Source organism: Scophthalmus maximus, chromosome 1 (genome assembly GCF_022379125.1).
Source record: "Scophthalmus maximus strain ysfricsl-2021 chromosome 1, ASM2237912v1, whole genome shotgun sequence".
In the NCBI taxonomy this organism is placed as follows: Eukaryota; Metazoa; Chordata; class Actinopteri; order Pleuronectiformes; family Scophthalmidae; genus Scophthalmus; species Scophthalmus maximus.
This window is the reverse complement of record NC_061515.1, coordinates 31,604,538-31,617,289: the sequence shown is the minus strand read 5'-3', so window position 1 is coordinate 31,617,289 and position 12,752 is coordinate 31,604,538. Positions and strand designations below refer to the sequence as shown.

Here is a 12,752-nt window from a genome sequence, read left to right as displayed (position 1 = left end):
AGAGAGGGTCATAGAGGGTCAGGGGTTAGGGAGGGTTAGGGAGGGTCATAGGGGTTAGGGGTTAGGGAGGGTCATAGGGGTTAGGGGTTAGGGAGGGTCATAGAGGGTCAGGGGTTAGGGAGGGTCATAGAGGGTCAGGGGTTAGGGAGGGTCATAGGGGTTAGGGGTTAGGAGGGTCAAAGAGGGTTAGGGAGGGTTAGGGAGGGTCACAGAGGGTGACTGGTATTGATCTCTTATCTCAAACTTAACCTGGGCTCAGTATCAGTTACCATGGTGACTAATGCCTGTAAGAAAAGAAGCAACACAACCTCTGACCTCTGGGTCAGACTGATTCTCATTATTATACAGAACATCATCCATCCAACAGACAGACAGGCAGAGAGACAGGCAGACAGAGAGGCAGAGAGACAGGCAGACAGAGAGACAGACAGACAGAAAGACAGGCAGGCAGAGAGACAGGCAGACAGACAGGCAGAGAGACAGGCATACAGACAGACAGGCAGAGAGACAGACAGACAGAAAGACAGGCATGCAGAGAGACAGGCAGGCAGACAGGCAGAGAGACAGACAGGCAGGCAGACAGGCAGACAGACAGAACTGTTCTTCTGTTAAACCAACATAGAAAAGATTCAAGTGACAAGAACACAGTGATGTCTTTACTAACAACTGTTAGCTTTCCTTCTCCTGAGAGTGCTACATTAGCTTGTACGTTAGCTTGTATGTCAGGCAGACATGCGCACAGGAACGTCAGTTCATAAGGAAAGAATAGCATGAGCCTTAGTAAAATCAGCGTTAGCTAAATCAGCGTTAGCTATATCAGAGTTAGCTTGCTTTAAAGTTGGACAGTGTAATATTATGGGATGAAGAGGAGCTTGAACAAATATAGATATGGGTTAGCAGGACAATATGTTAGCTTGTTTACTGTAACGTTAGCATTAGCATAACTCACCGTACACACGTGTTTGGTGAGTAGCTTTAACATTACTGTTTCTGTATTTCTGATGAAGATGATGATGGTGATGAAGACGAGTGGTGTGATGTGGAAACAGAGGCCTGTTGTTGTGTGTCGGTCAGTGTCGTCCTCCGCTCTTTGTTTCTCGTCACACTAAAGCTCTTTGTTTGTTTCTGACTGGAAACACTGGAGCTTTTCTTCTTCTGCTCTGAGATAAACGGAAGAACACTCAACGTCTCGTGGCCGCCGCCATCACCATCATCACCATCATCACCATCATCATCGTATCATCTCATCAGCAGCAGCAACACTGAACACACCAACAGTCTGCAGATATGCTATCTAATGTTAGGATCTAGCTCATGTCTGCAGTGTCTGGATGCTAACATTAGCATGCTAACAAGCTGAGGCTGATGGGAACGTCACAAGATTCTGACCTGATGGTGGCGCTAGAGGGTCATTAAGGGGGACTACAGTTCATCATGAGGGGAACACGTGAACATGTGAACTATTAAATTCATCAGAAAAACAAAAACAAACACGTTCCCTCTGGCACCTCCCAGTGGGCGTGGCCTGTCAGCTCCACTTACTCGTCAGTCACTTGAAAACCACATCAGTTGAGCTGAGGTTCAGTTCCTGCTGCTGCTGTGGTGAGTTCATTGTCCTCTGTCATCTGCAGGTCTCAGGTCAGTGAAGGACATCGTGTCTCATCACGTCTCGTGTTTGTGTGTCTGCAGACTGTGCTGTGCTGAGGTAGAAATGAAGCGCGCCCTGGGGATCTGTCTGGTGATCTGCTCTGCTCTGGTTGGACTGGGTATGTTTGATTTGTTTGATTTGTTTAATTCTGAGTAATACATTAGACAACAATTTCTCTGTTACCAGTCTATGTGCTAAAATAAACCAAGCTAATTTTGCCCCCTGTTTCCAATCCCTTCGTTAAAAAGGTAATTATTTCTCTTTTCCCAGTCTCTATGCTAAGCTAAGCTAACAGCTGTTGACTGTAGGTTCTTCCTTTGTTGTTTCAGGATCAGCCATTCGGTGTTACAGCTGTAAGGATTATACAGCCAGCTGCTCCAAACAACGAGACTGTAGCTATGACGATGCCTGTCTCACGGTCAACGAGAGGGGTAACTCAACACCTGTTACACCTCTTACATCTGTTACACCTTTTACACCTTTTACATCTGTTACACCTTTTACATCTGTTACACCTTTTACATCTGTTACACCTCAACACCTTTACACCTTTTACACAGGTTACACCTGTTAGACCTCAACATCTTTACACCTGTATCTGTACACCTGTATCTGGACCATGACCAGATGATGATGTGTGTGTGGTGCAGGTGGGATGACGTACCGTCAGTGTCTGAAGTATTCCGACTGTGAGTACAGCCGTTTGGCCCAGATGTTCCCCCAGGTAAGAACACAGGTAGAAAACCCTTCAAAATAAAAGTCTCCCTCAGGATCTGGGAGGAAGCAGCTTCAGATGGAGCCTCAGGTCTGAGGTCACATTAGCACTCTTCATCATCGACCTTCATCATACAACAGGAACCTGGACACAGAACCTGCAGGTCCTGGAAAGACTTGAAATTCACTGATTTCCACCTCGAAACAGTTAAATGCTTCATGTGATATTAGATCACAGCAGAGCTCAGGTGCGTTCTACTCACCGCGAGTGAGGTCTTCAGTTGTTCAGACTTGGTTCAGTCCACATGTCAGTGTCTCATGTCACTGACCAATCAGCTCCAATCAGCTTCACCTGCTGCAGCAGCTGTGACCTCAGGCTCTGTCACCACCCCCCCCTCCCCACACACACACACACACCTGTACACAATCTGCTTCACTTATGATCACATTGATTTCTGACAATATCAATAATTTACAGGTGTCCAGTTTCACCTTCAAGTGCTGCAACTCCGACCTGTGTAACTCCGCCCCCTCCTCTGCGGCAAGCTCTCTAATTGGTCTGCTGGCCTCTATGATGATCATGTGGTGGTGCATCCACTGAAGAATGAACAGCGCCCACCAGTGTCTGAACACATGGCAAACCTAACAACAGCTGCTTCTCTAACTGACTCATCATCACACGTCACATGTTCACTCTGTCACACGACGTTCACTCTGTCTCTGTCACCTGAAATAGTCTTTTACAAACTTAAACACTGTCTGTAAATGACCTTTGATTAAATAAAGTTTTACAAACCTGATACAATAATGTCTGAAAATTAGTTTTTTATTTAACGGGTATGATGAAAATGAATGATAAATATGTAATTCATCTGTGATGAGTTTCACAGCGCCACCTGCAGTAACAACAGGTGTGTTGTCTGACCTCTTGTCCGCAGGGTGACAAGGCCAGAGGTCGACGTCACAAGGGGGCGTGTCATGTAGGAAAAGGGGTGTGTCCTGTGGAAGTTTTCTTGTATCACTAGATTGTTTTTAAAACTGAAAAATACAACATCATGATTTATGGAAGTTTTTACAGTGCGAATATATTTTACAGTGTAATGCTTTTTTGTAAGTATTTATAAAATGGATTATTTTTTACAACTTTTTAGAGAATTAATGTGATTTTAAAGTGTAGTATTTCTAATAATGCTTAAGTGTCAAAACATTTTAACACAATTTACAGTATAAATGTTTTAAAGTGTAGTGTTATAATCAATGCATTTACAGTGCAAATATTTTTAAAGTGTAAATGTTTTTAAAAGTGTAGTTCTCGGTGTAACTGGAGAGTTTTCAGGAAACGCCCAGGACTTTGAAACACTTCCGGGTGTCTGACGTCAAACTGTCAAGTTCCTACATAAATAGGATGATGCGTTTTCAAAATAAAAGCACGGGGAATGATGAGGTTTTTGTTGTTTTATTTAAAATATATCAATTTATTCTGCAGATAAACATTTTAAAATCAAAATGAAATATTTTATGATGCTACACAATCTTCTATTATTATTATTCAATTATTATTAAACAACTATCATGCGATCTCATCTAACACTGATGAATATCAGAGAATAAACATTAAGCTAAGTTGTTTTTCAGAGATTCATTTTCTACTTTATATTTTCATAATGTTTTGAATCGAACTTTCTTCATTTCCTCTTAATTTTTTTTTTGACGTTCTCATCTGCGCATGTCGAAGTTTCCAGTGCGGCGCTTGTATTGTGAAATATGGCACCGGAAGTCGCGTCCATGTTTCTTCTGCCTTGACGCGGGGAAGTTGCGGGTCGCTCGGTAACAGCTGATCGACATGAACCGATCAAAATAAAACGATTACAATCTACCGCTGCTGCTGACGTCATCATGGCTCTGAAGGTAAGACCGCTCGCCTGCACCTGCAGGTGACCTTTGACCTCCTCGCCGCCACTGCTGTACGTCATCACACCGAACACGGAGCGAGCAGCTGCTGCAGCGGCTGGAAGTCAGATGGTTCGAAATATGATCAGAGGTTTTATTCCATATCTCAGTTTTCTGAAGATGTCCATCACGAACACTTTTCCACTGTTTTTATGTGATAATGTGATAATAAGAATAATAGAAAACACATTCAGTTTCCACCGATGATGACACTTGTTATAGAAATCATTAAATATAGTCGTCTGTCTGTGTCTCACCTGTCTGTCTGTCACCTGTCTGTCTTTCTGTCTGTCTGTCACCTGTCTGTCTGTGACCTGTCTGTCTATCTGTCTGTCTCTCACCTGTCTGTCTGTCTCAGGCTCAGGTTCTTTACGACTTCTCAGCTGAACCAGGAAACAACGAGCTGTCGATCAGAGAGGGAGAGACAGTGACTGTGCTCGACCAGGTCCACACACACACACACACCCACACGCACGCACGCACATACACACACACACACACACACACACAAACTTGTTACAGACTGTGTGTGTGTGTGTGTGTGTGTGCAGACGGTGGGCGGGGGATGGGTCCAGGTCCAGAATGCCGTTGGTCAGAACGGACTCGTTCCAGAAGGATATTTACAGGTGAGCAGGTCACTGGCCCCGCCCACTTCCTGTTAGAGACACTCTGACTCCTCCCTCTCCTCTTCAGGTTGGAATCGGAGGCGGAGCTTCTGTCAGTGACACTCCAGATGGGCGGGACCGTCTGGGAGGTAACACGACCCTTCCCATCCTGTGTGATCTGTACGAACAGCGCCCCCCACTGGTCACTGTGGTGAGAACATGTGATCAGTTTGCTCCTCTGATCAGCTGTCGAAGACGATGACGACTGGGACGACGACTGGGACGACCAATCAGAGGCCGGTTACCATGGTAATGATCAGGTGGATGGAGAGGGCGGAGCTTCAGGACAGGGGACCCAGGGACCGTCAGTGAAAATCTCCCTCAACAAGTAAACAAACACAGAAACAGGTTCTGTTTTCATATATATACATTTATATATACACACACGTATACACGTATATATGTATACACATATATGTGTATCCAATCCGTAGTTTTCCATTCTCCAGAGAACCCAATGTACAATTCTTAATGCTGCTAGATCCTAGTAGAACCCAGTAAAACCAGTAAGTGTAGTGATCCAAGTAGATCCAATAGATCCAGTAGAACTTGTAGGTTCAGTGATCCCAGTAGATCCAAGTAGAACCAGTAGGTTCAGTGATCCCAGTAGAACCAGTAGATCTAGTAGGTTCAGTGATCCCATTGGAACCAGTAGAACGATGAAGTTCAGTGATCCCAGTAGAACCAGTAGTTTCAGTGATCCCAGTAGAACCCAGTAGAACCAGTAGGTCCAGTGATCCCTGTAGAACCAGTAAAACCAGTAGATCCAGTGATCCCAGCAGAACCAGTAGAACCATCATGTTCAGTGATCCCAGTAGAACCAGTAGAACTATTAAGATCAGTGATCCCAGTAGAACCAGTAGTTTCAGTGATCCCAGTAGAACGCAGAAGAACCAGTAGAACAATTAGGTTCAGTGATCCCAGTAGAATGAGTAGGTTCAGTGATCCCAGTAGAACCAGTAAAGGCCAGTAGGTTCAGTGATCCCAGTAGAATGAGTAGGTTCAGTGATCCCAGTAGAATGAGTAGGTTCAGTGATCCCAGTAGAACCAGTAAAGGCCAGTAGGTTCAGTGATACCAGTACAACCCAGTAGAACCAGTACGTACAGTGATCCTGTCTGTTCTCAGGTTCCCGTTCTCCAAAGGTCCAAGTCCAGAAGTCTTCCTGTTGGCCAAACCTCCGGCGAACAGCAGAGACCGACTTCCTGTCTACGTGAGTAACTGAGTGGTGATTGGATGACACTTTGTGTTCTGCGCTCTGATTGGCTGCTGTTCCCTGGTGATCAGGTGGGAGAGGTGGGTCCAGTCTGGTTCTACCCGTCGTCCCCTCTGGATTGTGTGATCGCTGATCCAAAGAAAGAATCCAAACTGTACGGACTGAAGAGCTTCATCGAGTACCAGGTCACAGCCAGTGTGAGTGAATACTGCAGTAATACACTCAGTCATACACGCAGTAATACACTCAGTAATACACGCAGTCATACATGCAGTAATACACGCAGTAATACAAGCAGTATCACGCAGTATACACTCAGTCATACACGCAGTAATACACGGTAATACTAAGTAGTTCTCTCTCTTACTGCAGACGACCAACAGACCTGTCAATCATCGTTACAAACATTTTGATTGGCTGTACGAGCGTCTTCTGGAGAAGTTTGGCTCCGCGCTGCCGATCCCCTCGCTGCCGGACAAACAGGTGACAGGTGAGCTGTCTCCATGACAACCATACCTCACAGGAGCCGTTGACGGCGCAACGACGTCCAGCTGGAAGATACAGTAGATCATCAACAACAACAACAACAACAACAACAGTAGAACCAGTAGAACCAGTAGAAGTCAGACTTCCTGTCTCTCAGGCAGGTTCGATGACGACTTCATCAGGAGGATGGAGCTCAGTAGAACCAGTAGAAGTCAGACTTCCTGTCTCTCAGGCAGGTTCGATGACGACTTCATCAGGAGGAGGTAGGAGCTCAGTAGAACCAGTAGAACCAGTAGAACTCAGACTTCCTGTCTGTCAGGCAGGTTCGATGACGACTTCATCAGGAGGAGGATGGAGCTCAGTAGAACTAGTAGAAACCAGTAGAACTCAGACTTCCTGTCTCTCAGGCAGGTTCGACGACGACTTCATCAGGAGGAGGATTGAGCTCAGTAGAACTAGTAGAACCCAGTAGAACCAGTAGAACTCAGACTTCCTGTCTCTCAGGCAGGTTCGATGACGACTTCATCAGGAGGAGGATGGAGCGTCTTCAGGCCTGGATGAGTCGGATGTGTCGTCATCCCGTCGTCTCTCAGAGCGACGTCTTCCAGCTCTTCCTCACCTACAGAGATGAGAGGGTACGCTAAGCCCTGCACCCTGCGGTACCGTTACCTGCGTCCTGATTGACTGAAGCAGTGTTTTGATGTTTCAGGAGTGGAAGGCCGGGAAGAGGAAGGCGGAGAAAGACGAGACGGTCGGACCAATGATCTTCAGCCTTATCGAACCTGAGGCAGCAGAACTGGACCCGACTGAGGTGTAAGTTACCCTGAGCTTCGTCTACCAGGCAGCAGGGAAGAGCCCTGGTCCTGATGGTGTGTGTGTGTGTGTGTGTGTGTGTGTGTGTTTGTGTGTGTGTGTGTGTGTAGTGAACAGAGGTGTGAACATTACAGTCGGTTCACAAAGTCGATGGACGATGTCGTCAGAGAGCTGCTGAACGTCGGAACCACCCACTGGAAACGCTGCACCGGACGTAAGTTCACACACACACACACACACACACACACACACACACACACACACACACACACACACACACACACACACACACACACACACACACGCACTAATATGATGTCACTGTTTGTGCAGCGCTGCCTAAAGAGTACGAGCGAATCGGTCGAGCCTTCACAAACCTGTCGACTGTTTTCATCAGCAGCAAATATCCAGGTGAGGAAACAAGGAGGGAGGAAGTGTTCTTGAGAGGGAGACACTGTCCCTGATGGTGCATTCAGAGACAGTCAGGAATCTGATATGTTCAAAGTTGAAGTTTTTAATTTAAAGGAGAACATGTCAGACATCAGTGTCCCTTAATGCACCACCAGTATCTCAGCTGGGACATGTTTTCATAAACGTTCTGCTTCAGTTTATTTATGATTTTATGATTGAACATATTTTATATGTTTCAGGAGAAGAGACATTGACTGACGCTCTGACGGCTGCTGGAAAAACGTACGAGGAGATCGCTCTCATCGTCGCTGAGCAGGTGAACACAACAACTAACCCAAATCATTACATCAACTGTCTTTATAAACTGTTATCTGACCTCTGACGACCTCTGGTGACCTCTGACCTGCAGCCTCAGAAGGATCTTCTCTTCCTGTTGGAGACAAACAGCGAGTACAAAGGTTTACTGGGATGTTTCCCAGAAATCATCACTGTACACAAGGTACTTCACTCCGGACACTGCACTCTACTACTGTACTACACACTGAGTAATACTTCACACTGTGAGTAATGCTGTGTGTGTGTGTGTGTGTTTGTTCAGTCTGCAGTGGACAAAGTCAAAGACGTTGATCGTCTCATTTCTTCAGGAAAAATCAACACGAGCGACAAAAAGTTACTGAACCAACGAATCAGTCACATGAGCTACTCACTGCAGGGTAAGAATACTAATACTACTACTACTGTAGTACTACTACTCACTGCAGGGCAAGAGTACTAATACTACTACTCACTACTACTCACTGCAGGGTAAGATTACTAATACTACTACTACTACTGTACTACTACTGCACACTACTACTCACTGCAGGGTAAGAGTACTAATACTACTACTACTGTAGTACTACTGCTCAATGCAGGGTAACTAGAGTACTCATACTACTACTGTACTAGTACTACTACTAGTTGTGTACATACAAGTGAAAAGATTTTGTGTGTAACTCGAATTCTCGTCTCTGTCAAGCTGAGATGAATCATTTCCATAGCAACCGTATCTATGACTACAACAGAGTGATGCGTCTTTACCTGGAACAACAGGTGACCTTCTACCAGCAGGTGAGGGGGCGGGGCGAGGGGCATGGTCACAGGGGACCGGGTTACCACAGGTTTACTGATGTGTGATGTCAACTCTCTGCTCTCTGATTGGTCAGATTGCTGATAAGCTGCGAGCGGCTCTGAGCCAGTTCACCACTCTGTGAGGACGATGATGTCACAATGATGTCACAGCCCCAGCACGTCGTCATGGCTACATGCTTAACAAAATAAACAGAGTGTGTGTGTTTACTGTAACAGACGAAGTTTTGGTCTCTGATTGATCTGTCATCATTATTGTCTCTTTGTATTTTCAATAAACCTTATTTTAATGATCCGTTTTGACAGAAACATAATTCATATTTCACAGTGAAATTAAAACAAAATGGAGGAAATAAATGTTTTATTATTAGTAGCATTATTGATATTGTATTAAAATTACTACCTTAAATGATTTATGAAGTGATTTATTACTAAGTAATGTTCATCTGTTAATGATCACTGTTGAAATAAACATTACATTGATTTGTATAAATGTATCAATAAGTTTATGTATTATATATGAAATTATTCAGATGGGCGAGGGGATGGGTCAGAGGGGGGAGGACGAGGGGTCAGATGATGAGAGGGAGGGGTCAGAGGAAGAGGGGAGGGTTAGAAGACAGGGAGGGGTCAGATGACGAGGGGAAGGGTTAGAGGGAGGGGGAGGGGTCATAGGACGAGGGGAGGAGTCAGATGACGGGGGAGGGGTCAGATGACAAGGGGAGAGAGGTCAGAGGATGAGAATGAGGGGTCAGAGGACCAGTATAGAGGGGTCAGAGGACAAGGGGGGGTTAGAGGATGGGGGAGGGGGAGGGGTCAGAGGATGAGGGGGGTTCAGAGGACGATGGGTCAGATGACGGAGGGAGGGGTCAGAGGACGGGGGAGGGGGCAGGTGATGAGGGGGAGGGGTCAGAGGATGAGGGGGGTTCAGAGGACGATGGGTCAGATGACGGAGGGAGGGGTCAGAGGACGGGGGAGGGGGCAGGTGATGAGGGGGAGGGGGCAGAGGACGGGTGGGGGGTTCAGGTGACGGAGGGAGGGGTCAGAGGACACGGGGGTCAGTTATATACAATCAAAACAAACAATATGACCTTTGACCCTGCGAGAGGGTTTACCTTCAGAAAGTGTTCCTCCACATTCCTCACACCGTCTCCATGGTTACAGGCCTTCAGCTGTCTGATTGGCTTAGAGCAGAGCAGAGGATCAGTGGTGTGATGTCATCAGTAACTTTGTCTTTTGACCCTCACTGGCTCCTGTAGGGTTAGGGACCCTGCTGCAGTGCATGCTGGGAAGTGTATGCTGATGAGTTTGAGTGGGACTCGACTGATTCTTCCTCTTCTGGTTTCATACGTATCATCATCATCATCATCATCAATCAATCACGTGACCAGACTCAGGTCCAGGTCTCTGTTTCCTCTTCCTGTGTCTGTGTGCTGCAGGTAAAGTGTGACACCTGGTGGATGAAATGTAGAACAACAGCTTCAGACAACAGCAACCTGTTGTCCAACATGTTGCTCTGTTGTTGTTGTTGTTGTTGTTGTTGTTGTTGTTGTTGTTGAACATGTTGCTCTGTTGTTGTTGTTGTTGTTGATGAACATGCTGCTCTGTTGTTGCTTTTGTTGAACATGTTGCTCTGTTGTTGTTGTTGAACATGTTGCTCTGTTGTTGTTGTTGAACATGTTGCTCTGTTGTTGCTTTTGTTGAACATGTTGCTCTGCTGTTGTTGTTGAACATGTTGCTCTGTTGTTGTTGTTGAACATGTTGCTCTGTTGTTGTTGTTGAACATGTTGCTCTGTTGTCGTTGTCGAACACGTGGAAACTCTCTCAGTTTTCCATGAAGTTGTTTCACTAGTTGCTTCACATGACGCGTGTTGACGTCTCTGCTGCTGTTGTGTAACACACAGAACGTCTAGGGTCAAAGGTCAAGCGTCAGCTGTTCGTTTGTTTACTAAATGTTTACAGAGATAAATATAATCAATAAATAATCCAAACATAACAAAGTTTCAGTTAAATGAATAAATTCATTCTTACGACGACATCATGCAACATATTGTCTCAGGGGGGGGTGGGGGGGGTCCTCAGGGAGGAATGTGCAGCAGTGGGAGGAGCTACAGAGATCTATTTTTTTCTCAGTCACTTTGACAAACAGCCGGAGGGGGGAGGGTGTGTGTGCGTGTGTGTGTGTGCATGCGTGTGTGTGTGTGTGCGTGTGTGCGTGTGTGTGTGTATAAAGGTCGGCGGCAGACGAGCAGCGGCAGACGAAAATAAACCACAGACAGACGAAGACGATGGACATCCAGACAAGTCCGGTCGTCCGTCCGCTCAGCGCCATGGAGAATCTGGAGAAGCAACTGAGTTGTCCGATTTGCCTGGACATGTTCACGAAGCCCGTGGTCATCCTGCCGTGTCAACACAACCTGTGTCGCGGCTGCGCCAACGACCTCTACGAGTCCAAGAACCCGTACCACTACTCCGGAGGAACCTTCCGCTGCCCCACCTGCCGCTTCGAGGTGATGCTGGACCGCCACGGCGTGTTCGGGCTGCAGAGGAACCTGCTGGTGGAGAACATCATCGACATGTACAAGCAGCAGCAGGAGAGTCGGGGCGGCGGCGAGGACCCGCCCCTGAAGGACAAAGACGCCAAGGAGCCCAAGTGTAAGGAGCACGAAGACGAACGCATCAACATCTACTGCGTCAGCTGCCAGACGCCAACCTGCTCCATGTGCAAGGTGTTCGGGCAGCACCAGGACTGCGAGGTGTCGCCGCTGCTTGCCGTCTACCAGAGCCAGAAGAGCGAGCTGTGCGCCGCCGTGGAGCAGCTGGCCGCAGGAAACGGCTGCGTCCAGGCCGCCGTGGCCCAGATGGACGACACCTGCAAGGTGCTCCGGGACAACGGGGAGCTGCAGAGGAGGCGTCTGGGCGAGAGCTTCGACCTGCTGTACGCCATCATGGAGGAGAGGAAGGCTCAGCTGCTGGAGCACATCGGGCGCGAGGAGCAGGACAAGATGGCTGCCCTCAGGGCGCTCGGCGAGCGGTACAAGCAGCAGCTGCAGCTCAGCAACCAGCTGCAGGAGAAGCTGCAGCAGAACGTGCAGCGCTGCGGCGCCGCAGAGTTCCTCCTCGCCGCCAAGCAGTTGAAAGAGGACGTGCAGCAGGCGGCGAGCGGCGAGGAGCTGCGGAGACCCGAGCCCGGGTACGAGAGCATGGATCACCTGAGTCTGGACACGGAAAAAGTGGAGGCGCTGCTCGCTCGGGTCGACTTCAGACGGGACAGCGACGAAGACCAGGAGTAAAGAGAGAGGAAGACCAGGAGGAAGTCCAGGAGGAGGACAACTGAAAGTCACGGGAGTCAGAATCCAACACGTGTGTTTTTAGCAGGAGTCTGATCCACTGACCAGAACCAGGACAGAGGTCCGACAGGAGGAGGAAGACCAGGGGGGCGACAGAAATCCCCGACAGGAGACAGACTGTCCACAAACTTCACCGGAGTCGTGCAATTTTTTCACAAAGATTTTAAATGATTGTATTTTTTATACTTTTGTATTCTGATGTTTTATTTTGTCTCTTTGTGAAACTGAAAACTTGAAGTGTTGAAACTGTAAACGTCTTCAGGTGCCAATAAAGTTTGATTTCATCGTTGACTCGTCGTTTCGTCTTTGTGAATAAAGATAATTTGACTTCTGGGGAAAGTCCCGTCCTCAGTCTGGATTTAGACCAGAACAT

General features: G+C 47.1%; 3 protein-coding genes across 3 annotated transcripts; all 3 read left to right on the top strand.

Moving 5' to 3' along the window:
• Nucleotides 1-1,500: 1,500 nt before the first annotated feature.
• On the top strand, nt 1,501-3,162 carry LOC118313563 (CD59 molecule (CD59 blood group)). Its single transcript, XM_035639108.2, has 5 exons — nt 1,501-1,602; nt 1,690-1,766; nt 1,978-2,079; nt 2,299-2,372; nt 2,841-3,162. The coding sequence occupies exons 2-5, from the start codon at nt 1,712-1,714 to the stop codon at nt 2,961-2,963; spliced, it is 354 nt and encodes a 117-aa protein (XP_035495001.1). The 5' UTR covers nt 1,501-1,602; nt 1,690-1,711; the 3' UTR covers nt 2,964-3,162.
• Nucleotides 3,163-4,133: 971 nt separating this feature from the next.
• Nucleotides 4,134-9,324, top strand: LOC118313474 (sorting nexin-9). Its single transcript, XM_035638974.1, has 17 exons — nt 4,134-4,270; nt 4,671-4,757; nt 4,864-4,938; nt 5,006-5,066; nt 5,164-5,305; nt 6,104-6,188; nt 6,263-6,388; nt 6,564-6,681; nt 7,182-7,312; nt 7,387-7,490; nt 7,601-7,704; nt 7,824-7,901; nt 8,141-8,217; nt 8,311-8,400; nt 8,500-8,614; nt 8,920-9,011; nt 9,107-9,324. The coding sequence occupies exons 1-17, from the start codon at nt 4,259-4,261 to the stop codon at nt 9,152-9,154; spliced, it is 1,545 nt and encodes a 514-aa protein (XP_035494867.1). The 5' UTR covers nt 4,134-4,258; the 3' UTR covers nt 9,155-9,324.
• A 1,885-nt stretch (nt 9,325-11,209) lies between these two features.
• Nucleotides 11,210-12,670, top strand: LOC118300240 (E3 ubiquitin-protein ligase TRIM63). The gene is made up of 2 exons (XM_047331534.1): nt 11,210-12,345; nt 12,456-12,670. Exon 1 carries the CDS (start codon nt 11,318-11,320, stop codon nt 12,320-12,322), a length of 1,005 nt encoding a protein of 334 aa, XP_047187490.1. The 5' UTR covers nt 11,210-11,317; the 3' UTR covers nt 12,323-12,345; nt 12,456-12,670.
• Nucleotides 12,671-12,752: the final 82 nt, after the last annotated feature.

What these genes read in the sequence shown, in the direction of transcription:
- LOC118300240 (XM_047331534.1), top strand. Translation starts at nt 11,318, where the DNA reads ATGGACATCCAGACAAGTCCGGTCGTCCGTCCGCTCAGCGCCATGGAG.
- LOC118313474 (XM_035638974.1), top strand. An exon ending in CTCTCATCGTCGCTGAGCAG is followed by an intron (nt 8,218 to 8,310) that starts GTGAACACAACA and finishes TCTGACCTGCAG; the next exon opens with CCTCAGAAGGATCTTCTCTT. An exon ending in CATGAGCTACTCACTGCAGG is followed by an intron (nt 8,615 to 8,919) that starts GTAAGAATACTA and finishes GTCTCTGTCAAG; the next exon opens with CTGAGATGAATCATTTCCAT.
- LOC118313563 (XM_035639108.2), top strand. Translation starts at nt 1,712, where the DNA reads ATGAAGCGCGCCCTGGGGATCTGTCTGGTGATCTGCTCTGCTCTGGTT. An exon ending in TCTCACGGTCAACGAGAGGG is followed by an intron (nt 2,080 to 2,298) that starts GTAACTCAACAC and finishes TGTGTGGTGCAG; the next exon opens with GTGGGATGACGTACCGTCAG. An exon ending in TGGCCCAGATGTTCCCCCAG is followed by an intron (nt 2,373 to 2,840) that starts GTAAGAACACAG and finishes AATAATTTACAG; the next exon opens with GTGTCCAGTTTCACCTTCAA.